The 25,510-nt window shown below is 45.5% G+C and overlaps 1 protein-coding gene across 1 annotated transcript in view; it reads right to left on the bottom strand.

The window, feature by feature from the left end:
• CNRIP1 (cannabinoid receptor interacting protein 1) overlaps positions 1-24,942 on the bottom strand; it is a 33,898-nt gene extending 8,956 nt beyond the window's left edge. Inside the window, exons 1-2 of the mRNA XM_072140421.1 lie at positions 24,629-24,942; positions 19,943-20,087 (exon numbers count right to left, since the gene is read on the bottom strand). Coding sequence (XP_071996522.1) covers positions 19,943-20,087; positions 24,629-24,807 — 324 coding nt within the window. The 5' untranslated portion in view covers positions 24,808-24,942. The remainder of the gene's footprint in view (positions 1-19,942; positions 20,088-24,628) is intronic.
• Between the last annotated feature and the right edge of the window lie 568 nt (positions 24,943-25,510).

Here is a 25,510-nt window from a genome sequence, read left to right as displayed (position 1 = left end):
GCTGGTCATATACTGCCGACGCCGAGGATTGCGGGGCCTACCTCGGTCCAGGTCTTTCAGGCCTACTATGCCTCCTCCTCCTCCCACCCCTCCTCCACCTCCTCCTCCGAACTACCATCCGTGGGCATGGCGCCATCAGTCGCTAGCTCTAGGCACAGCAGCAGTGCCATCGCTAAGCGACAGCAGGCGGTGCTCAAACTGCTGAGCCTAGGCGATAAAAGGAACACCGCTCAAGAACTATTACAGGGCATCACGGCGCAGACTGATCTGTGGCTGGCACCGCTGAACCTGAAGCCAGGCATGGTTGTGTGTGACAACGGCCGTAACCTGGTGGCGGCTCTGCAACTCGGCAGACTGACACATGTGCCATGCCTGGCCCATGTGTTAAATCTGATAGTTCAGCGTTTCCTCAAGACATACCCCAATCTGTCTGATTTGCTCACGAAGGTGCGCCGCATCTGTGCGCATTTCAGGAAGTCCAGCACAGATGCTGCCACTCTCAGGGCAGCGCCGCCTCCAACTGCCCGATCACCGACTGTTGTGCGACGTGCCCACGAGGTGGAATTCAACATTAACCATGTTATCCAGAGTTTACCAGCAGCCCAGAGCGATTGTAGACTGCCAGATGTCAACTTCCACCAGAACTGGTAGTCAGGTCAGTCAGCTTCCTCAAGTCTACAATGAGGAGTGGACGTGGATGTCTGATATTTGTCAGGTGCTGAGTAACTTCGAGGAGTCAACACAGATGGTCAGTGGCGATGCCGCCATCATCAGCCTCACCATCCCGCTGCTTGGCCTGTTGAAAAACTCTCTGATCAGCATGAAGTCGGAAGCTTTGCGCTCGTCACAAGAGCCGGGGGAAGAAGATTCCCTTGTTGATAGCCAAAGCACCCTCAGGTCTGTTTCTCAGCGCATATCGGAGGAGGTGGAGGAGGATGAGGAGGAAGAGGAGGAGAATGTTGGCGAGACACAAGAGGGGACCATTGTTCAGTCCTTCACTGTTCAGCGTGTATGGGCAGAAGAAGAGGAGTTGGAGGAGGAGGAAATGGACAGTCAGGCCAGTGAGGAAAGTGAATTCTTGCGCGTTGGGACTCTGGCGCATATGGCAGATTTCATGCTAGGCTGCCTATCCCGTGACCCTCGCGTTCAAAGAATTTATTCCAGCACCGATTACTGGGTATTCACTCTCCTGGACCCATGGTACAAGCAAAATCTTTCCACTCTCATCCCTGGAGAGGAAAGGAGTGTGAGAATGCATGAATACCAGCAGGCCCTGGTGCACAAGCTGAAACAGTATTTCCCTTCTGACAGCGCTAGCGGCAGAGTGCGTAGTTCTGCGGGACAAGTAGCGAGGGAGAGTAGGCGAGCAGGCAGCTTGTCCAGCACTGGCAAGGGTACGCTTTACAAGGCTTTTGCCAGCTTTATGTCACCCCAGCAAGACACTGTCACCTGTCCCCAGTCTCGGCAGAGTAGGGCTGATCTTTACAGAAAGATGGTGAGGGAGTACGTAGCTGACCATACCATCGTCCTAAATGATCACACAGCTCCCTACAACTACTGGGTTTCAAAGCTGGACATGTGGCACGAACTGGCGCTGTACGCCTTGGAGGTTCTTGCCTGCCCTGCCGCTAGCGTGTTTTCCGAGCGGGTTTTCAGTGCAGCTGGTGGCATCATCACCGATAAGCGTACACGCCTGTCGACTGACAGCGCTGACAGGCTGACGCTTATTAAGATGAATAAAGCCTGGATTTCTCATAATTTCCAATCTCCACCAGGTGAAGGAAGCTCAACCTGAATAATTTATGCACTCCTCCTCCTCATTTTCCTCCTTCTCCTCCTCTTTGTACACTAAAGCAGAGGAAACTGGCTATTTTTTGCCAGGGCCCACTGGCTCTAGCTATAGTACTCTATGCATTTAATTTTTCTGGAGGGCCACCTACCCGGTCCTCTGTTTTAAACAATTTTTGGGAGTGCCACATACAGGCACTCAATCTATTCAATTTTTCTGGAGGGCCACCTACCTGCTCCTCTGGTTTGAAAACTTTTTTGGACTGCCACATACAGGCACTCAATCTATTTCATTTTTCTGGAGGGCCACCTAACTGCTCCTCTGGTTTGAAAACTTTTTTGGACTGCCACATACAGGCACTCAATCTATTTCATTTTTCTGGAGGGCCACCTACCTGCTCCTCTGGTTTGAAAACTTTTTTGGACTGCCACATACAGGCACTATCCAAATTAAATTGTCTCCATAGCAGCCTCCACACGTTGTCTCCATTGCTACCTCCAAAAGTCGTCCATATAGCTGCCTCCATACATCGTCCCCTTATCAAACGAGGTGTGTCAGGCAGAAATTTGGGTTGTTTTCATGGATTCCACATCAAAGTTGTTAACTTTGTCGCCACCCTGCTGTGTTATCCACAAAATATACTGGCAAACTTTTATGATTAACCGATATTATTTCAGCGCTTCTTGCGCATCTGTTTACATTCCCCTCACCCGCCATATCCCAAACTTATAAGAACGCTACTACACTTGATCTTATACAAAAGGTTCTTAGAAGTGCTGTTTGGGGAGTAGCCTAGAGACAGGGGCTTGGATTGGCGAAAGCTCGCCTGGCAGCGGAGCGCCAGCTCCATCCCAAGATCCAACTAACATAGTTTTAACTGCAGCACCTTTAATCAACTACTAGTTCACTGCCTCCATACATGGTCCCCTTATCAAACGAGCTGTGTCAGGCAGAATTTTCAGGTGTTTCACCACATACATAGTGGAACTCGGCGCGTCTGTCGCCGCCATGCTGGAGACCTGCAGTTGCAATCATAGAAGCGCAATATGGATGCCCCATACTGTCGCTCTTAATCATGGAAGTCCTCTCCATGGCTGCCTCCAAATGTCGTCCCCTTATCAAACGAGCTGTGTCAGGCTCATTTTTCGGGTGTTTCACCAGATACGTTATGGAACTTGGTCACTATGTTGCCACCATGCTGTGTTATCGACTAAATATACCGTCAACCTTTTGTTCACAGAGGAAATAATTTCAGCGCTTCTTGCTCACCTCCTTTGGTTCCTCTCTGCCACCCATTGGTTTGAAGCCTGAGTCCATTTAGGGTATGTCGCCATGACACTCTCTAGCCTGCCGCTGCCTCTGCATGCCGTCCCCTATAGTGTCAGGGTCAATTATTGGATGTTTTAGATGCTACCTAGCTTCATTCTGTCACTCTGTCATGGCCATGCTGTTGCCCATAATTTTGGCATAATGGTGCGTTTAAGCAGCCTCAGAGGCATCCATGCATGCTGCCCCTGCTGTTTCCTGTCCATTTCCGTGGTGTTTCCATCCTTTTCTGAGGTTTCCAGGTGTTTGGCCAAGCTTCCCTGTGCAGAGCCTTGGTCCCCTTGAAAAATGCTCGAGTCTCCCATTGACTTCAATGGGGCTCGTTATTCGAGACGAGCACTCGAGCATCGGGAAAAGTTTGTCTCGAATAACGAGTACCCGAGCATTTTAGTGCTCGCTCATCTCTACTAATGACCCGTCCTAAGCCCAGAAAAACCCTTTAAGGCCCTTTGAATATGGTCGTGTGCCAACTAGGGCTTGACCTGGGCGTAGGTGGGTGGGGGTGAGTTCTCCTATCTTCTCAGGTGCGGACGTACAGTTCTGAGCCAGTACTGAGCCAGTAGATGGACATTCAAATGGATGCCCATATTGTCCACTGAAGTGAATGTGGTCATGTGCTACCTATATTAAAGTGGTAGTGCATGGGTAGCACACGGCAAAAAGCAAAACAACTGTGTGCAATGTACCACATGACAAGGAGTGTTCTGTCTAGGAGTCTATTGAAATTACAGTATTTTTCGAACTATAAGGCGCACCGGATTATAAGGCGCACCATCAATAAATGCTTGCTAAAATGTCTAGGTTCATATATAAGGCGCACCGGATTATAAGACGCACCTGATTATAAGAATGAATGACCAGCAGGTGGCAGACCTGTGCACAGTTCAAGGCAGCTGTTGTCTGTAAGTACGGTTCATATATAAGGCGCACTGGACTATAACGCGCACCTTTTTTTTTGCGCCTCATAGTCCGAAAATTACGGTACCATAATGGAAGCAAAGATTTGATGCATCTCTTCATTTTGGCCAAGAAAGAAAATGTAATACTAAATGTTCCCAATACAGATACATTTTGTACGTAGAAGATGTTACAATAAGATATAAGTATTAAAGGTGGGTACCGCATGTCAGTAGACAAACCCCCTCCTCTAGTTCTGCTAGTGTGGTCAAGACCACAGCAACTTTTCGTACTTTCAGGTAATAATGCAACTCTATGGTACAGTCATGGAAACTCAATATTATACTAATAACAGCTAAGAAAATGACAGTAATTGAAGTGTTTTCTAGTCTCTGGTTTACAGTCTAGTAATTAGAACATTGCTATGAATAGAAATAGCAATTTACGACTTTCCATGTACTAATATATCATTCCAGCCATTCAGTTATATCTTCTAAGGAGAATGATCATGAGACAGGATGATGTACTTAAATGGGTATTATAATGAACATTCATCCCCTATCCACGGGGGGATATATGCTGGAACTCCCTATGGTTAGCAGAATGGAGGACCTTTGGCACCCTGGGGCTACCAGGATTAGCTCATCCAGCAAATGTGTGCAGGACAAAACTTGCCTTTCTGCTCTATTGATTCCTATGCAATCCCGTCCAGGTCAACATCTGCAAAGAGTTTGTATGTTCTCTCCGTGTTTGCGTGGGTTTCCTCCGGGTACCCCAGTTTCCTCCCACACTCCAAAACATACTGGTAGGTTGTTTAGATTGTGAGCCCCATGGGGACAGAGACCAATTTGCCATGCTTTGTGCAGCGCTGTGGAATCTGTCTGCACTATATAAATAAAGAATTATTATTATTTATGGCTGACAGGACGACCCAATGCTGAAAGTCCTATAGGGCAGATTAGAAGGACTTGCAGGCCTAGCATCCCTCTGCATAGGGCAGTGGTGGCGAACCTATGGCATGGGTGCCAGAAGTGGCACTCAGAGCCCTTTCTGTGGACACCCGGGCCATCGCCCCAGCACAACAGACAAGACTCAAAGAATCTTCCTGCAGTTCCAAGCAACTTTAAAGATGCTGCTTTCAGTCATATTTTGATACTTACTTCGCTACTTGGGACTTTAGGAAGAGGGAGAATGAGTAGACAAGGCCGAATTATCTTTGGAGGACCTCCTGCTGGCCCCTACAGGTCTACAGCGGGACACTGGAAAGAAGCTAAAATTATGCACATTTTCCATCTTTCTACTGTAATGCTGTCCTCAGGAGGCCATTATGATTGTTGAAGAAAAGGGAGCAGTAAGTTACTGCTTTAATTTTTGGTTGGCACCTCACGAAAAATAAAGGAGTTTCTTTTTGGGCACTCAGCCACTAAAAGGTTCGCCATCACTGGCATAGGGGATTAATGTCTATTATGATAAAACCCCTTAAAGTTGTTAAAGACCTTAGTAAACTTGCAGTCCAAACAATTCCTGAAATATAAAATCTGTATTAATGTAAGACACTTAATATTATATTATGTATATAGTTAACATTCAGATATGTAATAGTCTGATGATGTGATATTCTGGACCCATGATTTATCATAAGATTAATCAGATTCCAGCAGATTAGACCTCTTCGATGCAATGGTCTATAGTAGCCACAGCATCTAAGTGGTTAGAGATAGTTGGCACCATTTCTCACCCCATAGGCCAGTGATGGCAAACCTTTTAGAGGCCGAGTGCCCAAACTACAACAAAGACCCGCTTATTTATCGCAAAGTGCCAACACTGAAATTTAATTTGTGATTTATACTCCCTTCTCTGTCACAGTTTTCATTGATACCAGCACCCTGAGGACACCAATAAAGCAGAAAATAGTCCCAGGTAGAGCTGTCACTTTAAAATAGCTCTGTGCACAGCAAGTCCTGGGCTGTCTGGGACAGCAGGAAGATACCTGGAGTCATCTCTGGTGATGGCCTGAGTGCCCACAGAAAGGGCTCTGAGTGCCACCTCTGGCACCAGTGCCATAGGTTAGCCATCACTGCCATAGGCCCACCTGTGACTCAACTGTCGTTGAGGGATCTCACCGAATTTTAGCTTCTTATCTTGACCTTTTCAGAAAAAAAACCTCCCCGCGATGATAAAGTGTGAAGAAGTCAAGTGTTTTTTGGGTGTTCTGTAACCCTGGTTATGGTCTGGTTGTCCATTAAAAATCGTATGCCTCACATTAAGAAATAACCTATATAACCTTTATATAATCTTGTGTGGTCTTCACATCTCAATGCCAATATACGTCACCTTCAGTATGTACAACTGGATTCTAACGAAGTTGAGCGATGTGCTGACCACGTACTACCTGGACTAGTTCATGGCCATACATAAAGTCATTAAAATGTCCAGTGTAGAGGAATAACACAACATGGCACACATCTCATCAGCACAATCTTTTTTATCCAAGATTTTCACACATGGCATATGGAGCCTAACAAATCCCTCAGCGCTAATTAAGCCAAAATATCCCAGATGGTGCGAACCTTTGCAACAGGGTGGGAGGCTGTAAACATGTAGAGAAAATCATTTCTACAAGCCTCACATATCTGCTTACTGTTATGTAGTCTATGCCTGTCAATTATGGTGGAGTCGTGATGTTAAAGGGTTGTACAACAAAAAAAATGCTTCAAATGAATCTGGTACAAAATGGCCCCCAAATTAATAATAGTGTGAAGTATGGGCCTTTGTGCAGTGACAGATGCAGTAGTGATGCAGCACTGCCACATTTTTAAAATACTTAAAAATTACACTTGATCGCTCTGTTTCAGTGCCGGCTGCCCAGTCACTTATGCTGAAGTTCCCCTTCTCTACTGTGATGTCCTATTCAAGGGCACTTTGCCATTGAAGCCCATGACAAACCTTAGCGTTGACCTCTACCCTCAAAGAATATTATTTCCTGGACTCTAATTGGCTTGAGTAGGGACCTGCCCTTGAAGGAGCAAAAGCTTGGCATAACTAGAAGAGGTTGGGCCCCATAGCAGGCTTCTGAATGGGGCCCCCTTCCCACTTTAAAAATATACATATTTTTATACTCGCAAAATAGAGTTACAATCACACATTCGCCCACATATAGAGCATATACACACACATACAGTGCCATATACAAACATACAGCAAATATACACACATACAGTATTTATACACACACCATACACTGTATACAGATACAGCATATTCACATCACAGATGCAGCATATATACATCACATAGATGTTATATACATATTATGCTGCACAATGTGCAATATACAATGGTGTACATCCTCCACTCTATAGTGTGTCAGATTGGATGACGGGGCCCCCTGACACTGCAGGCCCCATAACAGCTATGGTTGCTGTCAATGTAGTTACACCCTGAGCAGTACTCATGGATCAGATACTGATGGACTATTTTAGGAATATGACAGTCCCAGGAACTCTCTTTGTACCCAAGCCCTGGTACTTACCTACTAACATCTTTACTATTATTACCACTAATATGGGTAATCTTATAGCTTTTGTATGTGACTCATAAGTTTCAAGCAATGACTTTGGTTACTGAGAACTTAAATTCCCAGGACTTATAGGCAAAATATAACCTACTAGTTCCTCATTTTCCTTACCTTGGAAGGAGAAGAGGAACCATCACCCCATCTCCTCTCACTTCTCTCCACGGCAAATTCATGCTACCTCCTGCCTCCTTCCCCCATACTGGGGGTGGCAGATGTGTTAAGAGAAATAAGAGAAGTGACATATGAAGTCAATTTTCAGGCTGTTTCGCCAACAAATTAAACAATAGAGATGTTTTTAGTTTAAAGCCGTGTCGAATGACAAAGTACAAACACGGCCATTGTTCACGTCCGGAGGTAGGTCCCTTCTGTTATTATATAATTCGGAACAATTCTGAATCTTTCAGGGTTATAAAAATATTAATGAAGCATTTCAGATTGAACACAACCTCATTCATGTCATTGTGTTTTTGTAAGCATGGAGCTGCCTCAATTTGTTGGGAAGTTTCCAAATCACAAAGCTTTCAGGCTTTTGCCAAATTTTCTGTTTACTAAAAAATATCCCTTGCTCCAGTAATACCAGTCCTGATTCTAAAAATGTTGCTTTCAAGTCTAATTTGAAATGATTAAAAAAGCAATTTGAAAACTTTCCCTCTCAATAATTCTATACACAGGTATGTGGCCAAACACATAGGAAAGAGGAGTAATCCTGGCCATATAACTTAATCATCTTTTGGGGTACGATCATGACACCCTCATAAACAAAGAGTTTGGCTAGCAGATTGGTTCAACTTCTAGAGCTTTGTGTATTGACTCAAGTTATTCCCACCAGAGGGTCTCATAAATACCTCATATATGTGGGTGCCCCCTTTGGGGTTGCCCAAGTGAATTTTGTAAACTGCTGTAATCAGAGACAGCGCCAGCACTGGGCATACCTGTGCAAGAGCCGGGGCCAAGGGCTGCTGGGGGGGCCCACAGAAAGCTGTAAATTAGAAAGTCATGGGGGTGAGGGGGGCGGTATACAGTGCAGTTTGCCTGTGTAGTGTGCATTGGGCGCCTGATTCAGGATTTCTAGTGCACGTTCTACATGAATCTGGCACCTGCACTGCTCCGACAGAGTGCACCACTTTTTTTGGTGCGCTTTTACCATGGGCAGTGCGCAACACTTCTGTTGGACTTTGCATGATAAATGTGGCGCACAATCTGACTGAGCACTGGAACACCCATTTCAATGCCAACATTTTTGTTGCATGAAAAATAGTGCAGCCGTATCACAAAACGGTCACGTGTGACACAAATGTGGTGCAGACACTTCTTAAATACACGTGCAAGGAGTTTGCACCTAAAAGAACGTGCAAAGTCCGACAGAAAACTGGCGCAAGCAACTTGGTAAATGTGCCCCAGTATGTTACTGGAAGGTGGATACTTGGGAAGTAAAATACAGGCGGTCCCCTACTTAAGAACACTCGACTTACATACGACCCCTAGTTACAAACGGCCCTCTGGATATTGGTAATTTATTGTACTTTAGTCCTAGGCTACAATCATCAGCTGTAACAGTTATCACAGGCGTCTGTAATGAAGCTTTAGTGTTAATATTGATTCTTATGACAACCAAACATTTTTAAAATCCAATTGTCACAGAGACCAAAAAAGTTCTGGCTGGGATTACAATGATAAAATACAGTTCCGACTTACATACAAATGCAACTTAAGAACAAACCTACAGACCCTATCTTGTATGTAACCCGGGGACTGCCTGTAGAGTCTTAAATCCCTTCATGTCATTGTCACATCGTCATGGGTTGTCTCAGGGTGGCCCACAGCTAAATAGGCGATTCCCCTGTGTCCATTAGCTAGGTGGGCCCACAGATAATCTTGGAGCGGTGTATGACAAAAAATACTTCTGTGTTCAAAGTAGGAGCCAGTCGGCAGGACCAAGGGTAAGGAAGCAAGTTACTACTGAAAATAATTTGTGTCGACCGTGTTAAAGGAATTTGCAAATGGCTAATATTTAAATGTAGGTGATCTACAGCCCCAGTTATGGATTTGCCTGCTAGTCCCTAGACCTCCCAGTCCCAAATGTGTATGTGACCTCCTCCTCCAGACCATCAAGTGGGTGATTTGGAGCATATGTGCACATCTTACTCAACTTCCTTTTTTGACAAACCACAACCTTTTCTCATTATCACCTGTTGGAAAGTTTAGAAACCAACAGGAAATGTAGTGCCCAGTATGTAGCCCATTCTACTTGGTGCGAAACTTTTTCTAACTTTAAATACTATGCACAGAACAGGAGATAACATCATCTGATTAGTAGGTGTCCGACTGCTGGGAGCCCCACTATTAAGAGAACAAACCGCAGTGATCCAGTGGGGGGTCCTGTTCTCACTCACTGATGGAGCAGAAGGTCGGTCATGTGTCCTGATGCTCCATTCAGTATTGTATAGGAGCAGAGCACAATGCTTGGCTATCTCTGGCACTCCCATTGACTGTCTATGAGAGTGCTGTAGATAGCTGAACTATGTCCTTAGCAATTTCTGACTCTCCCATAGTATTGAATGGATCGGCAGGACCCACCCTCAACCAGATGCTCCACCCATTAGTGAGAACTGGAGATTTTTATACTGTCTGTGGGAGAACAACAATCGCTACAAGAAATAAGTCACTTTCACAGACAAATGAGCGATTGTCTGTATGACTGAAGATTTACTGTGTATAAAGCTTAGCATTTCTTTTGCTGCTTTTATCTTCTGTTGTCCCCTACCCATCTTTCTCCCTCCCTTTGCATCACTTTCCCCTCCGTTCCCTATGCGTTCCCTTTCTCCAGCAGATCCCTAATTCTAAGATCTTCTTGAAGCTTTTCCCTGCTCAGCAGCCACTTCTGGTGTCACCACTGCAGTTAACTGCACATTCTTTAAGAAATACAATCTGACATCTTATGATTTTTCTATAGACCGTGAAGCCTCTATGACAGTTGTAGGACACATCACAGAAAGGTCTTTTTGTCTGCTCAGCTGAATCCCAAGTTTTTACAACTTTTTGTATAACTGTCAAACACAGAGCTTTTTCTCCTGACTCCTAACCACAAATCACTAGCAGAACACGCTGATTTTGTATCAAGCAATTGTTTCTTACAATTCTTTTTTTAAAAGTATTTATTTTTGCAATTTTTGAAATTTTATACAATTACAATAAACAAAACCAGAAAACAAGATTGTCTGTCACATATTTCCTTCCCCCCATTACAGGATTATTATACAACAGCCATGGTAACAATCAGGTTCTTGCTGTGTTACAAAACTACCTGAGGGATATTACACAATAGATAACAGCAGGATACTGCAGCCAGACATCTTGATACAACACAAACAACTATTGACACATAGACAATCAGTCACACACACACACACACACATACCAGCACGCTCAGTCTCCTTCATCATGGAGAGGAGTATATGTCACATGTGATTATAAGGCTGTATGGGGAGTCGCGCACCATCTGGACCAGATGCGATCAAACTTCTGGGGACACTTCCTGTTGGTATACAGGGACCGGTAGTGGGGAATGACGCTGTTAATAAGTAGTATCCATCTTTTTAATGGAGGGGGCTCCTGGTCCTTCCAGGTCATCACCACCACTTTTCGGGCGTAGTATAAGACAAACCTAAAGAAAATTTTGTCATAGTGGCCATTGACAACTTCATTTATGATGCCGAGGAGACACACAGAGGGAGACATCAAGCGTGGGAAATCAAAGTGTATATTTAGGAATTCCAGCACTTCGGACCAGAAGACATGGACCCTAGGGCAGGACCAGACACAATGCAGGAAGGATCCGACTTCAGCCTGACAGCGAAAGCAAAGATCATTGGGCATTGCTCCCATGCGGAATAGTCTAGCAGGGGTGAAGTATACTCGATGGAGGAATTTAGATTGGATCAGGAAGTCCCTCGCACTCACTACAGATGTGAAGTAGGACAGTTCGACCTCCCTCCAGTCATCATCTGACAGGTCAGGGATATCCTGTCTCCAGCGTTCACAGGCTCTATCAAACGGTCTGGACTTTTGCTCTTGTAGGAGAGCATAGCACTGAGTGAGTGGCTTAGGGAGGTCCGGGGTACTCATCAGAGTCTCTAGTTTGGAGAATTTCACTGTCAGGCTGAAGGAGCCGAATTGGGCTTTGAATGCGTGCCGCAGTTGCGTGTAATGGAAGCTAGCCGTATTGGGTACAGTATGTCTCTCCCTTATCTCGTTAAAGCTGAGTAACTCTGCTACCGGGGATAAGAGCTGGCCTACAAATTTCACCCCCGCTGCCCCCCACATTGTCCAGCCCGGGAGGGAGAGGAAGTGAGAGAGCCATGGATTGAGCCACAATGGAGTCCTAGGCGAGAGAGGGGGAGAGCTGCTCGGTTCTACCAGGGATTGTGCCCTACGCCAGCACACCGCTACCGTACGTAGGGGAAGTGGGGTATCAGATGGGGACTTATACCTGTACAGCAGGTTTGTAAGGGCCTCGTAGGAACCTACCAGGGCACCAGCCAGTGCAGTAGCTGCATTACCCATGTCTATATCTATCCACCACTGGGCATATACAAGCTGGGAAGCCAGGTAATAAAGATACAGATCCGGGGCAGCCAGTCCACCCCTAGACTTGGGAGCCTGAAGCAGCGCTAAACTGAACCGCGGGGCACTACTCTGCCAGTAAAAGGACCTGAGAATGCCGTCTAAGCGTTTAAACAAACTCTTAGGAAGGAGTATAGGACAGGCATGGAAAAGGTATAGAAATTTTGGGAGAAAAATCATTTTAAATATGTTAATACGCCCGTACAAAGACAGGGGGAGAGTGGACCAGGCTTTTAGGCGTGATTCCGTTGCAGTTATCAAGGGTGTAATGTTTAACTCCGTATATGCCTGGACCCTGCGTGACACCTGAACTCCCAGATATTTAAAGGTGGACACCACCTGGACTGGGACGGGGAGGGAGTGTACCCCTACATCAGATAAGGGGAAAAGGACCGATTTGTCCCAGTTAACCCGGAGACCTGAGAACCCCCCGTAGCGTTCTATCAGGGACAGAAGGGATTCCAGAGAGGGGCCCACGTCTCCAAGGTATACAAGTGTATCATCAGCGTAGAGAGATACCTTTTCAATGATAGGACCTCTAGTAATACCCTTAATGCTATCAGAGTGACGGATCGCCACAGCAAGGGGCTCAATGGCAAGTGCGAAGAGGAGGGGAGATAGCGGGCAGCCCTGCCTAGTGCCCCTGGCCATAGGGAGAGTAGGTGAGATGTTAAGGTTGGTCCGTACCCTAGCCTTGGGATCATTATACAGTAGTTTAACTAATGCTGTAAATCGAGGGCCAAGACCCATTCTAGGCAAAAGGGTCCACAGATATGCCCATTCCACAGAGTCAAACGCCTTACAATTGTCTAAGGATAAGATAAACCCAGGGTCTGGAGACCGCTCTGCCTCTGCTATATTCAGGTGTAGTCTTTGTATATTTATGTCAGTTCCCCTCCCAGGCATAAAGCCTGTCTGGTCCGGGTGAACCAAGGATAATATCACTTTATTAAGCCTTGTTGCCAGAATTTTTGCTAGGATTTTAACATCTGAGTTTAGGAGGGAAATTGGGCGGTACGAGTCGGGAAGCAGGGGATCCTTGCCAGGCTTAGGAAGAACTACAATAAGGGCCTCTCGCATGGAGTCAGGGAGGGAACCACTGTCGAGCGCATCGGAGTACAGGCTAAGTAGATGAGGGACCAGGGTCTCACAGTTATCCCTATACCACTCACCTCCCAGCCCATCAAGTCCAGGTGTCTTACCGAGGGGCAACGATTGGATGGCCAGTTCCACCTCCTCCGCCGAGAGCGGAGCATCAAGCTCCGATGACTGTGCCGATGTGAGTCTCCAAAGTGGAAGACTGTCAAGGAATCTGGAAATCTCGACGGAAGAGGCGGACAATCTGGAGCTGTAAAGAGAGGAATAGAATTCATGAAATACCATGTTTATGGCCCGGGGTTCTGTGATCAGGGTTCCACTACTGTTAAGGATAGAGGGAACGGAAGCACAAGGACGTTCAGCCCGCGATAAATACGCAAGCAGCTTCCCATTTTTATCTCCGAATTCAAAGATGGACGCTTCCCTGGCTAGCAGGCGCTTACTGGTGCGCTCCTTCACTACAGCTAGATGGTTCCTCTGCGCCTGAGCCCAAGTCTTTTTATTCCCCGGAGTAGGTTTCTCTAGATACTCCTTTTCTGCATTTACCAGTGCAGCGGTCAGCCTCTCCTCCTGCGCGTTTAGAGACTTTCTATGGCCAGCTACACCTGACATGAATGCTCCCCGCACCGAGGACTTGTACGAGTCCCAGACTAGGAGAGGATCAGGATGGGTTGAGTGTACATCCCAGAACTCGCTGTGCGCAGCCCTGACAGTACTCAGGACCGCTGGGGATTGGAGCCAGGCCGGGTGCAGGCGCCATACGCGGGAGTCGCTGGGGGGGCCTATAAGGAGACTAATGAGCAAGGCGGAGTGGTCTGATGCACTGCGTGGGCAATAGGATACCTGGTCAACGTGCGGCAACATATCAGGGGAGACAAAGGCCAGATCAATCCGAGAGAAGCTCCTGTGCACAGAGGAATAGAATGAATATTCTCTCTCTTGAGGGTGTTTACTACGCCAAACATCGGCGAGGTCTAGAGAAGTGAGCCACTCGTTCAGACGGACCGAGCCTGTGTCCAGACCACTTGTACGATCTAAGGAGGGATTAGGGACTGCATTGAAGTCACCAATGCAGAGTATCGGACTGGGAGGCATAGCAGCCAGCTTACTGGATATTAGGTGCAATACAGCTGGATCAAAGGGAGGGGGGACATAAATAGACGCTATAGTAAAGGTAAAGCCCCACAAGGCACAATGTACGATCACATAACGGCCAAAGTGATCCGGCGCTACCTGTATGACCTCTATGGGAAGCGCTTTGGATATGAGTATGGATACTCCCCTAGCGTAGACAGAGTAGGAGGAATGATACCCTCTAGCCACCCAGGCCCGCTTCAGGGAGAGGACCTTCTGACCCGTAAGGTGTGTCTCTTGGATACATACAATGTGAGGGGCTTGACGCTTAATGACATCTAACATCAGAGCCCTCTTGAATTTAGAATTAAGTCCCCTCACATTCCAGCTCATTACCTTAAGTGAAGACATCTTAGCGGAAGGGAAAGGGGTGTGGGGAAGGAGACGTGAGCAACCAAGCATTCATCCTTTCATACCACAAAGACATAGACAGACAGACAACAGTGAGCATAACAAATATAACAGAACTGAACTAACAATCCCAAGAATACAAACCCCCTGTCTAACACCCTAACAGCAGTAGTGTAGACCTATACCCAATAACAATCAAAGAGTAGAACAGTGGTCCCTAACTCAAGACAAACCTACACCATTTGTCCCGGGACCTTCAACCCTTAATGTATATATGATCAGGAGGTTATTAGGCAGCCATATTTAGAGAAAACCAAAGAGGAGATAGGGGATGGGGGAAGGGGGAGGGGAGGGGGAAGGGGGAGGGGAGAGGAGGAGGGGGGGGAATAGGGAAAGAATGAAGTGCCATATGTGGCGCACTGGTCGATATGACCAAACAGAGAACACAAATCAATCACAGGGTACATTTGTGAGGCACGTAATGTGTAAACAAATATTAGAAAACTGTAACAGTGATTTGGGACCCCTAGATAACTATTCAGGACTAAGTCCAGCATTGTCATAGCACATCAGATAAAAGGATATGTGAGTCCAGTCACTCAGGAGGTGCGGGCCTTCCAGCAGGAGCCCGAGGGGCTGCGTCAGCCCAGTGAAGTGCTTCGGTTGGGCAGGTGAAGAAACGAGTCTTCTGGCCGTCCACAATTCGGAGCTTGGAAGGGTACATCATGGAGTATTTATACCCCTTGTCACGGAGACGGGCACGGACCTCGGTGAATTGTGCTCGCTGTTTCCTGACGGATGCAGAGAAATCAGGGTAGAAGGACACTCTGCTGTTGGCATAGAGAATTTCTCCCTTGGTACGGACAGCCCTGAGGATAGAGTCCCTGTCCCTAAAGTGCAGCAGCCGGGCCAGGAAGGGTCTCGGATTGCCCCCTGGGGGGCCAGGGCGGGATGGCACGCGATGGGCCCTTTCCACTGTGAAGAACGGGGAGAAGGTATCTGCAGGAAGCATATTTTTGAGCCAATTTTCAAAAAAGGATACAGGGTCAGACCCTTCCACTTTTTCGGGGAGACCAACCACTCTGACGTTGTTCCGTCGCAGGCGGTTTTCGAGGTCATCAGCTCTGTCGATGGATGCAGACATTTGGCGCTGAAGCTCTCTGATCTGTGTCGGCATAGGCCTCTGGACATCCTCCACCTCAGATATTCTGCGTTCAGTTTCGGTGATTCGCTCTTTGGCTTTGTGGACATCATGTCGTAATAGAACAAAGTCCTGTCGCAGCTCATCCACCTTGGTGACCAGTTTGGATTGGCATCCGTTAATGGCCGCCAGCACCTCTGCAAATTTCCGATCCAACTCCGTGGCCGCGTCAGACGGATCAGCACCCTCTTCATAGCTTACAAGCTGTGGCGGGCTCTGGGAGCCTTCAAAGAGGGAGGGAGAGGAGTTTGGGGACCCCTGAGGAGAGCAAGGCTGTGTGCGGGAGAATCTCCCTAACTTTTTGGCAGTGTTTGACTGTATCTGCTCCAGAACGGCTTGTGATGTGGAGCATTCCTGCGCATCCAGGGGTTCCAGGGACTGGAATGGAGGATCCCCATGGACGGATTCATCATCCGAAGGAGGTGCAGACACCCCGGACGCTGCTTTGAGCATTTTAGCCGTCTTCCTCCGATTACCCATGGCGTCTGGGCAGGGGGGGGCCAGTGATAAACAATCAGGAAGCCTAGCGTCCAGTAGTTAGCAGAGATACAGTCCAAACCCACGTGGAGTATTGCAGCAGGACTGCAAGGGTTAATATAAAACAGAACCCAGGAACAGGGGATCTCTGGGAATATGGAGGACTCAGTGCTGGGCTGTATAGCTTGGGGTCCCCAGGGCAGAGGTGGGCAGCAGCAGGGGAATTACTTCCCTACCTGGTCCTGGATCAGTCCAGCAGTGACAGGGTTAACCCTGCGCGCCTAGGCCTCAGGCAGCGCAGGGGAGTCCACAGGATGGCGCCTCCAGCAGGATAAAGGGCTGGCTGGAGCGCTGTCACAGTGCCCTCGGCGGTGGGAGCGATGTCCAGGCGGCAAGGTGCAGGAAAATGTCCCCGGCGATCGGTTTACCGCTGCACCGGGCGGCTAGGAGCGGGCCGCCGCGCGGGTCACGTGGTCGGCCGCGGGGGAGCACGGAGGAGCGGCGCGGTGTCCGTAGCCGCCTCCAAAACGGCACCGGAGGACAGTGGCAGGTGTGTGGAGCACCCCGGGGCGGAGGGGAACGGGCACAAGTGAGGGATGGCTGCCTTAGGAGGGAGATGGGGTGTCGGGTCCCGGGAGCTCCGCGGCGCACGTCCTTCTCAGTCCGGCATCAGGCCACGCCCCCCTCCTACTCGTTTCTTACAATTCTATAAGCTTCTCAATAAACATACAATACGCCGAGCATGTCATGTCCAAAATAACTTCCAAGCCAATACCTGTGCTCTGTATGTGTCTTTAATAGAAGGAGGCATTATAACTTTATAATGAATAAATGCAAACCAAACCAAATTCCACTTTAGGTCCAAGGTAGGGAGACCTTGTCATAAAATCTCCTCATGATCCCTGGTGACCCACGTGGCTAATGGAATTCAAAGGCATTAGTCCAGGGTTAGGGGGAATTGCCCCATAGCCCTTGTAAATTTGAGGATGTATCACTCCAGGAACCCCACTAGATTACATAACAACCCTGACTTTACCCCAAGTATGGTATGGGGTAATAGTGAATGGGGTACACAGTTGGTTGGAGGCAGTTGCACCATTGTAACAATTTTCTGTGGAGAGTGATCCTATTTACAATCCACTTTGAAAATGTATCTCACTAAGGGCAGGGACAGGCCACATTAGCATTTGAACATCCCAATCTCAACATAAGGGTGAGATTATCTTACTTATGTACTTTAGAAAACCATTTGTACATGCAAATAAAAAATTTTTTAAATTGGTTCTGCTAAGACATAAATAGGACTTGCAGATATTCCAGAATTTCTACAAAGGTAGACCATCTGCCGATACACCTGATCCAGTTGATGATGGATAGTTTTTTAGTATGTAATGGGTTGTGGTTGGACATCTGGACACTAGCCCCTGGTCCAAGATCCTAAACTTCAATGAGACTTTCTTAACTGAATAAACAGAAGCACTGTTTTATCATTGAGCAGAATTCCCTAGAATAATTCTCAGTGCATTTTGTAAACAGTCTAAGTGTTATCCCATTGGCGCACACAAATTCTTTCACAGTAACACAGGGGTATATAAATGGTTTCTACAGTAAATTAATTGTCACTGACTGCTCTCCATTCCCTCACTCAACTTCCTGGATGCTGGCTTATACAACATAAAACACAGGGAGATGCTGCTCAACGTTTTTCAAAAAGGCAAAAAAATTAAAAAAAAACAGGTGGAGAAAACAGTACCTTTAGGGTTCCAATTCAGGATTTTAGAGTAAAGGTAATCTTCTACTATACAACCATTCCCACGAAGCAAGAAGATGTTAGTTGACCATGCTAGTCCGACTCACAGAATAATCGTGGTTCAAGCAAAAGGATCTTCCGGCTCAACAACCACACCGCTCCCGTCAGGGTTCAGGCTGCTCGCATGTCACTTGGTTCAAAAGTGAATAAGAGTACACTAGGGCAACAGAGTTTTTAGCACCAATAGTAAAAACTTTTTTGTTATACTCTACTACTGCCCAAATTGACTTGACGGCTTCTTGTGACACATCAGTGACGAGTGAGCAACGGAACCATGACAGGAGGGGTGGGGTTGTTGAACCGCAAGATCTTTCTGTAGGGACCAGGATTATCCTGTGAGCCAGACTAGCATGGTCAACTAACATCTTCTTACCTCGAGGGAATGGAGCAATAGTAGAAAATTACCTTTACACCTTTTGGAAGAAAGTTGAGGCAGAGGAGAGAATTTTGTTTCATTTTGAACTGTGGGAAGTGTTTGTGGACTTTCGCTTCGTACTTCCTCTTGCGTCGTTGTCCTCTATATTAGTGTGTTTTTTTTGAGTCAATAATTGTTTTTTTGTTCAATCACTGGCTGGGATGGGTTACCACTTGATTAATTGGCTGAGCATTTTTTCTTATGTGGTTTCATGTGATGTAGGGAGACACCCAGGAAGTAGACTACTACAGCGGTCTCTGGGAATGTCGGTATTGGTAGAAGTGGCAGGGGACATGGAGTAACTGTATATTATTTTACTATAGTCTGGTACAGTCTCATTACACTTAGTTTCCTATTTTACTGCACAACCCCTATAAAAGCTATGGTAAACTGAAGACTAAATATGAGAATGTATCATAAAGCAAAAATATTACAAATAAAGCAAGCATGGGGCACATCAATAGGGAAGGTAGTAGTGACCCCCAGAACAGAGGGCCACATAAAAAGACAATTATACATTACATATAATAAGTGAAGGTCACATTACACTAAGGTGAAGTAGCTTGGAGTTGCACCTCTGAAAGCACTTGGTAATATAATAGTAGGATGCATTATTTGGGACACAAGCCACATGAATACTTATTTATCCTACAATTAGTGCACAGCAACTGGCTCAATATATTATACCCCTTGTCTTTTATAGCTGATGACCAGTATAATAGTTTTTCTTTATACTGCACTGTACAAGATAAAATAAATAATTTGTAAAATTTCCCTAAGCACCTCCCCTGAGGATCATCTATGATACAAAACCACATCTTCTAGTACAGACATTTTGATTCGAATACTCAAAAGTACTAAACTTTGAGTAACAGTTCACTGGAGAAGTTCTTCAGATATGAACCTTTATGACTTATTTAAAGACCAGCCCATTACTGAGAACTAGTCCTGAATCGCCTCTCCCCAGCCTAGAATCATAATACCGGCATTAAGGAATTTCTAAATCCTGTTTATTAATATAGAGAGTGTGGCTGTAAAAAGCTTTAGGCCGCATTCCCAAATGGCGATTGTATTGCATTTCAAAGCACATTGCACAGGCTCCTCCTGAGATTGAAGTAAGGTAGTGAAACACCATGCAAACACAATGTTACTTCAACAGGTGATCACAGGAGGAGCCTTTGTGTTGCAATGCAATGGCCACATAGGAATGCAGCCTTACCAATTATCACTTTTTGGGTGAGTACCTGGATCATGACTTGCAGTGGTTGCCTCTCCCCGCTCTTGGTGTGTGTCACTCCCTCTGTGTCATAGAAGGCAGTGTAACAAGCCATCTGAGGGTCTCTGGATTTCTCTTCTAAGGGAATGATCAATCCTCCTAAATTTATTGTTCTGAAAGAAACATCAGAAAACTGGTCAATAAATATAAACATTTACATTTTTTCACAAAAATATACACTTGTATTTTTTATGTAAACCCATTAGTCCTCAATAGGACTACACTGAACCTTGCTAGATTTTCCAATGTTTTTCCTCAATTCACCATTTACCATTTGCCGGAAGCACAGGCAGTCACATGACCATTGCAGCCAATCAGTGGCATTGGTGGTCACAGGAGCAGGACCGGTGACAGTCAGGTGGAAGTTGCAGCAGGTCAAGTATTATATATTACACCTGGCCTCCGCTCTTTCAATTAAACCCCCAATCATAACAGGATCCTCTGTGCTACAGTCTGAATATGACAGCAGAAAGTGGGGGCCCTCTATTTTCTCCTTTATGCTCCCTCGATAGAGTTGTAAGGAGCAGCACACATACACAACTGCAAGTTGTAAGCTTATAAGTTGCAAACTGAGCACAATCCCTTTAAAAGGAGTGTAACCTAAGCCCTTGCAATGGCAACTCTTGGCACCACCTTTGCAATAATGCCGTAAAAAGCTTTATTAGAAAAAAATCTTTAAAGAAGTATGAAAGTTATCGTTTTCGTGGGCCCAACACATAGTTATTACTCCCAGAGCACCTCACTGAAGCACCCCCTTCTTATTATACCGATACCACTTGTCCTGCATCCTAACACACTCTTTACAGTGTCTACAGCAAATCCACTGTGTCTGGCACATGCACAATCAGGGCAGCCTCATCCTGCCAGATCACTAAACCCACTGCGCATGGACTGGGCCCCAGGACGAGGCTGTACACATGCCAGACAAACTGGGTCCAGTGTGTTCAGCGGATCTGCTGTAGACACTGTGGGGCACATTTATCAATCAGTCTGAAAGTCAGAATATTTCCAGTTGCCCGTGGCAACCAATCACAGCTCAGCTTTCATTTTACCAGTGCTCATGAATATTTTAAAGGGGAGCTGTGATTGGTTTCCATGGGCAACTAGAAATATTCTGACTGCTTGATAAATCTGCCCCTGTGTGATGTCATGGCAATGGGTGTGTTAAAGGAAATCTACCACCAAAATCCATTATGATAAACCAGGGGCACTTACTCATAGATCCAGGTATAGTGACTGTGAAAATATATGTATAAAATTATATTTGTTATTCATGGCCTCCTTCCTTCTCAAATCAACTTTTAAAATAATGCTAATGAGCCTGAAGTCCTCTAGTGTGTGTTTCTAAAGCCCCTCAATGCAGTAACTTCACAGGCTGTTGTAATGAGTAAAGAAGGTCTCCCCTCCTACTGCACCTCCTGTTGCCATATTACACAGGCAGAGGGAGGGGGAGACATGTTCTGCTCAATGTAACAGCCTGTGAATCTACAGCACTGATGTGCTCTGGTAACACCAGCAGAGAATTTCAGGTTTATTAGCATATTTTTAAAAGTTGATTTTAGAAGCAAGGGAGTCATGGATAACAAATAAGAAGATTACCACATGTCACTGTACCTGGATCTATGAGTAAAGGTACATTCAAACAGCCGCAAGCCCGCCTGGCCACAGAGAGGAGGTGACCTTTCTCTCTCCATAAAGAAAAGCGTCGCACAGCCGCACACATAGGGAAAGATAGCACATGCTCTATCTTTTCCCCGTGTACGGCGCGGAATGTTGTCACACATGTGTGGCACCGTACCGATACCGATGCTGTCTATGGGGACATTTATGTGGCCGCAAATTTGTGGCCGCGTATACATCCCCCCAGACGGCCGTCTGAATGTACCCTTAGTATAAGTAGCATATGTCCTTGGGGAAGTAAATCTGGGTCCCTTGTTGAGAAGGATCTGGGAGACTAGTAGATCATAAATTAAATAACAGAGTGCAAAGTCAATCAGCTGCCTCTAAAGCCAGCAAGATCTTGTCATGTATTAAAAGTGGTATGGACTCTCGGGATAGGGATGTAATGTTATCACTGTACAATGCATTGGTTTCGCCTCACTTGTCCAGTTCTGTCACCGGTCCATAAAAAGGATGCCCTGGAGTTGTAGAGGGTTCACCGAAGAGCCACAAAAATGATTAGGGGTATGGAGGGTCTCAGGTATGAGGAAAGATTAAAATAAGTAGATTTATTTAGACTAGAGACGACTACGAGGGGACATGATTAATTTATATAAGTATATGAATGGTTTATACAAAAAATATGGTGGAAAGTTGTTTCAGATGAAATAAAATCAAAAGACAAGGGGGCACTGTCTCCATCTGGAGAAAACAAGGTTTAATCACCTGAGGCGACAGGGCTTTTTTACTATTAGAACTGTCTGTGATCTGTGGAATAGCCTGCCTCAGGCGCTGGTCACAGCAGGGACAGTAGAGAGCTTCAAGAAGGGTCTAGATGCCTTTTCACACCTAAATAACATTGACGGGTATGTTATATAGAATTGTTTCCCCTAAATCCCTTCCTCATTCAACCCTTCTTTGGTTGAACTTGATGGACATGTGTCTTTTTTCAACCGTATAAACTAAACTAAGTGTCGCTGTTTTATCATGCTGGATTTTAAAGGTAGATTTTCTTTAAGGAGCAGCACATCTTGGGAAGTACCAGACTGAATAATGGATAGAGGGCCTTAAAGAGAGGTGCTATGGGATCAAGGACAATGCCCCATGATCACTGACAATGCCAATTTGCATATCTCCTCAAAGTTCATTTTCTGAAAATGGGTTCAGAACATGATGCCAATAGTCGCATATTGTTGGGGATGATAGGGTTTCAAGTGTTGAAGTGCACAGGAGCTCAGCTGCAGGTCCTGCTCCCTAATATCTGCCATTCCATTGCTGTCAAAACCAATTGATTAGTGGGTGTCCCTAATGTCGGACCTCCATTAATCTAAAATTAATCAATGTTATAATTGATGGAAAATCCCTTTAAGTAAAATGTAATCTCTTCTGTTTTTCTTTATCCCAGTATCCAATTCACTTCCTAAAACTTTCTCAAAATGTATTGGTGCATGAAATAAATTGTGTTTATCTACACCAACAATGTTCTCCAACGACCTGATTTCTAAGAACAACAAACGAAGAATAATGAATATTTTCCTAGAAAGCGCACACAGATCCCTCCAGCAATATCCTGGGGATATAGTCAATGACTTGGCGATGATTTTACAAATATTACTCATAATAATGCGCAAAAAAATTCCAAAAATGTAACATCTCTGGAAATTAAAAACTAATAACTACTGGAATTATTAATGTGACAATTACTAATTAATAGAGGTGATCAGCCTATCACTATGTATACAGTGGATCCCACGCTGGGTGACCTGGTTACATTTATTTCTGTGGAATGACATACAATATCTATACCATCTGCCGTGATTATGTGCAAATCTGAAAATCCCTAAACATCTGTGCAGAATTTATTGCGACCCCCAAATCTTTAGAGCTTATAAAAGATTCTCGCAATGGGCGTCGCTGGTTCCCTGGATCTATTGGGCAGGTTCCCTGGATCTATGGGGCATTGGGTGGGTCCCTAGTTAAAGACGAACCCCTGTGACCTCTGTTGACCTCTCTGGATGCTTTGCTTTAGTCCCAGGTTGTAATGATCAGCTGTAAGGTGTCTGTAATGAAGCTTCATTGATAAATCTTGGTCCCATTATAGCAAAAAATTTTGAAACTCCAATTGTCACTGGGGCATAAAAAAAATTTTGTCTGGTTCTACAATTATAAAATATACAGTTTCAACTTACATACAAATTCAACTTAAGAACAAACCTATGGAACCTATCTTGTAGGTAACCCGGGGACTGCTTGTACTATTATTTCTTTATATAGCACCATCATATTCTGCAGCATATATTAATAAAATAAGACACGACATAGCAATGGAATAATAGTAATGGGAGCCTTGTACACAAGAGCTTACACTCTATAAAGGGGATTCTATTCTATAGGAAACCTCCATCCATTAATAGTGAAGTCATGGGCTCCCCAGTAACATCTTCACGTCCTTCACCCTGATCTTATGTAAAGGCCAATGTACAAGGATGGATTCTGCATCTTATATCCACTATCCTTATGAATTTGTGACTATAATATGTCATATATACCATATACTCTGATCTCTCCATAGCAATTATCTTCCTATAGAATAATGTACAGGCCTATGCACACAACATGACTGTCCAGATGCAATGCAGGTCTTGCTGATATCCCTCCTCTCCCCCCCAATCAGAAATGTCTGTTATTTGCAAATTAAACAATGTTTCAATATTTATGTTCAAAATAACAATGCGGCTCATCCCAATCTCTCTGCACCCTCAGGCAACTTGACAAGACATTGCCATAGGCCTGAATGCATGGCAATGAGAATGTTATGTAGCCATGCCCGGTGGTAATCCCTGGCAGCCTGGCACAGGAATGTTCTCTTGTGTATTCCTAACATTTTTGCTGATGACAGCTCAGTGCAAGGAGGAAGGAAGGAAAAAACCTTGACCCACAACAGCAAGAACAAGGGGTGCGGATTAACCCCTCAGCTGCCGCAGCATGCACTTACTTGGCTCTCACAGCTCCCGGCTTAAGGACGACCTCGATCTTGTACTTGGCTCCGGTTAGTAATTTGATGGTTCGGTTCTGGCCGAATCTCTGTCCATCCACCTTAAAATAGACCGGGCCGTCATTAGGCTGGATCTTAAGGGAGACCGCGATCTTGACAAGATTAGGGATCTCCCCCATGTTGTGAGCAGAGGACACTGACAGCTGAGGGTGCAGGAGGAGGAGGAGAAGGAGGGACTACACCTTCTCTATGGATGGAGGAGGCAGCAGCACAATGCACCGACCCCTCAGCTCTGTAATCCGCTGCACTATAATCCAATCTCAGGGAAGGGGGGGGGGCAGCAGGGATCTCCTCCCTACACAGACAGCAGGAGAGATAAGGAGGAGAGGCTGACAGCTCTACAGTCTATCTGTGAGCTCTGGATACATCTGTAATACTGCTTGTTACATTGTATCTATCAGCTCTGGATACATCTGTATTACTGCTGGTTACATTGTATCTATCAGCTCTGGATACATCTGTATTACTGCTTGTTACATTGTATCTATCAGCTCTGGATACACCTGTATTACTGCTGGTTACATTGTATCTATCAGCTCTGGATACATCTGTAATACTGCTTGTTACATTGTATCTATGAGCTCTGGATACATCTGTAATACTACTTGTTACATTGTATCTATCAGCTCTGGATACATCTGTAATACTGCTGGTTACATTGTATATATCAGCTCTGGATACATCTGTATTACTGCTGGTTACATTGTATCTATCAGCTCTGGATACATCTGTATTACTGCTTGTTACATTGTATCTATCAGCTCTGGATACATCTGTATTACTGCTGGTTACATTGTATCTATTAGCTCTGGATACATCTGT

The sequence above is a fragment of the Engystomops pustulosus genome, chromosome 3, assembly GCF_040894005.1.
Source record: "Engystomops pustulosus chromosome 3, aEngPut4.maternal, whole genome shotgun sequence".
In the NCBI taxonomy this organism is placed as follows: Eukaryota; Metazoa; Chordata; class Amphibia; order Anura; family Leptodactylidae; genus Engystomops; species Engystomops pustulosus.
Note: the sequence above shows the minus strand (reverse complement) of the source record. Positions and strands in the feature narration are given on the sequence as shown.